The sequence below is a fragment of the Sinocyclocheilus anshuiensis genome, unplaced genomic scaffold (genome assembly GCF_001515605.1).
Source record: "Sinocyclocheilus anshuiensis isolate Anshui unplaced genomic scaffold, SAMN03320099.WGS_v1.1 scaffold1149, whole genome shotgun sequence".
NCBI lineage: Eukaryota > Metazoa > Chordata > Actinopteri > Cypriniformes > Cyprinidae > Sinocyclocheilus > Sinocyclocheilus anshuiensis.
Window position 1 is genome coordinate 23,940 of NW_015555317.1, and position 3,043 is coordinate 26,982.

The following is a 3,043-nucleotide window of genomic DNA, read 5'->3' on the forward strand; positions in this document are numbered from 1 at the left end:
CAAATCCGGACATAGGGGGCGTGTGTTTGATGCGTGGTGACTGAACTGGCCAATCAGAGCACAGGATTCAAATATAACCACACCCCCTATGAATCCCCAATGAAATTTGAATTTTTATCGTTCTACTCATACTGATACTCTGCGAGGGAGGAAAACACTTCTTTGTTTTGCATAACTCCTAAATCACTTAATTGTTTTTATTCGGCTTTAACTGTTAAGTAAATCATTATCTAGCTATTTTAACTCTTCAAAAGTCCTCATTTGTAAGGATAAAATGAAATTTGAATTTTTATCGTTCTACTCATACTGAAACTCTGCGAGGAAAACACTTCTTTGTTTTGCATAACTCCTAAATCACTTAATTGTTTTTATTCGGCTTTAACTGTTAAGTAAATCATTATCTAGCTATTTTAACTCTTCAAAAGTCCTCATTTGTAAGGATAAAAGCGTCTGCTAAATGTCTAAATGTAAATGCAAATGAAAGTTTTGGAGCACGGCTGACTGACTGACAGCTGATCTTAAGGCTTGTCGTTCCCATAGCAACCACCTGTTTTACTCCACCCCCGTGCGCGTGTAGCACCTGCCCAACGCATCAGCATCAGATACTGCATTTATTATTTAAAATTGCCCAAGAAGATCCTACACCACAGGCTTAAGAAACTAGACAGAGACTTCATTGTACCTTTCTAATAGGCTGTTATGTCATTCTTTTATGAAGACGGCGCAAACTCACTTAGAGCCTTAGAAACCTTTGGAACAAGCATCAAAAAGTAAGTGCAATGTCGTATTATTAGAGTAATTTAGCGCTGGAGTGTTAATTTTCTAGTTTCTTGTGTATTTGTTTTTACTATTAAATTATTTACTCATTTATCCAGCAAGATACGTCATGAATATTTGGAAAAAAGTCGGTCATTATAATTTATTATAGAATAGGCCTACATATAATTAGTGGATTTATATTATAACGTGATTGGAAAAACATAAATTCACTTGCAGTTGTTACAGTTTTCCACACTTTTTGTGTATTCTTGTTGCTAAGAAATGAATAGAGAGGCGCCAAAGACGCGCACGAGCGCACGGAGCAGGTTTGATGGAGCGTCATCTGAAGAAACGGAGGATATGGACGGTGAAGATGACGCTCACAGCAGACCTTCATCAATGCTGTGGGAAAGACACATCGAGCAGAGTATATTTGTGGATTTCAGTGATGATGACAGTCTGCATTTCAGTGACATGCAGGGCGCCTTCACTGTTCACCTCTCACAGGGCTCTGGTGTACCTGAGAACCCACAACTCACTGGTAAGAGATATTTAGATACTTAGATCCACTTATTGTAAAGCTACAATGGTACTACAATGGTTTTGGACATGGTGCTATAGTAATGCCATATGGCAATACAATGCAATTTCATGTTTTTTGGGTGTCGCTCAGAAAAAGCACCAAAAAGTAGTTTTCAGTATCTTGGAAATGTAAATACCACGAAATACTGATACATTCAGAACAGGGGCGTGTGTGGGGTATAGCAAAAAACTGCCGTTTTGCACCGTTATAGATTGTTATTTGATCAATAAATGGTGATGGGCAAAGTAGACTAATAGTGTAATTTATTAACTACACATAAAAACCCGAGTTTTTACTTAAGTACCAGATATGGGCGTTATGCCATAAAATATTTTTAATACTACTTGACTTTACGAATGACTTTGCATTTCATGTGAATTTAATAACAATATTGTAAGTTACTAATTATAATACTTTCATTTTACAGAGAGTAAAGAACATTTACATTATCAATAACATTTTCATTCAGTCCAGCCAGAGTTCAGGCACTCTCAAAAACTCCCCATTATAATCACTGAAGCCGTTTACACTGTTAAATGAATATCTAACTTACATTCGTACGCACATCTGCACTTTGTTGTTTCTGATGAGAGAATTTGCCAGATAATTAATTCAGCGAGCAAGTGAACAAAACACCGAGTTTCAGCGATGACTCATCTGAACGCCTCTGATTGGCCATTGCATTCATAAGCTCAATGGAATCGTGTGTGATTGGTTATAATGCAGCGCTGTACAAACGCGTCTGTCTCTGGCTCTCTCGCAGATTTGAATTTAGCAGCTGATGCTGTGCCGCACTGAACGATCTAATCATACCGGTGTGATTGTATCAAATATAAAAAATATTATTCGGCTATTTTTTGTCTTTTGGAAGCTGCATTCAAAATCCACTTGGCTCAGAAATCTGAGGGGGCACGTGCCCACGTGCCCATTCTCACTTTGAATGGGCATGATATGGAGGACGAAACCTGCAAAAACAATAAATAAATAAATACACAAATAAATAAATAAATGTGTGCATAAATACACATATTCTTGTTTAAATACATAAATAAATAATTATACATGTGATGAAAGTAGGCAAATAAATAATATAAATTGGTGGGCAAATGGAAAATGTTTAAGGAAATGCTAAACTCATCCTAACTATTTTCCTTTGATCACTCATTTATTTCTGAATGTAGTTCCACATTTTTTTTTCCTCTGCGCAACATGCTAATGAGAGGGTGTCAATTATGCAAGAGTAGGCGGATTGTGTGTGACGCGCTTGAGCGTTTGCCTGCGCATGCGTATTAACTTCATCAGTCAAGGGGACTGATTATTATCTTACACTTTTTCATAAGGCTAGTTTTGTAGTTATAATCATGAGAGAGCTAAATCATAAAAGATTTTAAGTGGCCAATGTAAAATATTAATGCTTACATAGCTCTTAATTGCAATACTGAACCGTTATTTGCTTACTAAACATACTTTTGTCACCTGTATTTTCTGTTCTGATAACTAACGGGAAAAAAACGGTCTGTTCCTCGATTAAACCACTTCATAACAGTCATCTCACGATGACCATGGGATACTGATATTACAGTTGTCTCTAGCTGGAGACTCAATCGGGTTACAAAAAATGACGTCAGGAAACGACACTGGCCATTTCTTTGGGTCGTTTGTAAAGTCACAGATACTGTACGGACAATACAGCTCAGTTTT

General features: G+C 36.9%; 1 protein-coding gene across 1 annotated transcript in view; it reads left to right on the plus strand.

Moving 5' to 3' along the window:
• The first annotated feature begins 1,041 nt into the window (after positions 1-1,041).
• The window catches only part of LOC107671582 (uncharacterized), a 33,063-nt gene continuing 31,061 nt past the window's right edge, over positions 1,042-3,043 (plus strand). Inside the window, exon 1 of the mRNA XM_016464494.1 lies at positions 1,042-1,300. Within this exon, the coding sequence (XP_016319980.1) occupies positions 1,042-1,300 (259 nt within the window). The remainder of the gene's footprint in view (positions 1,301-3,043) is intronic.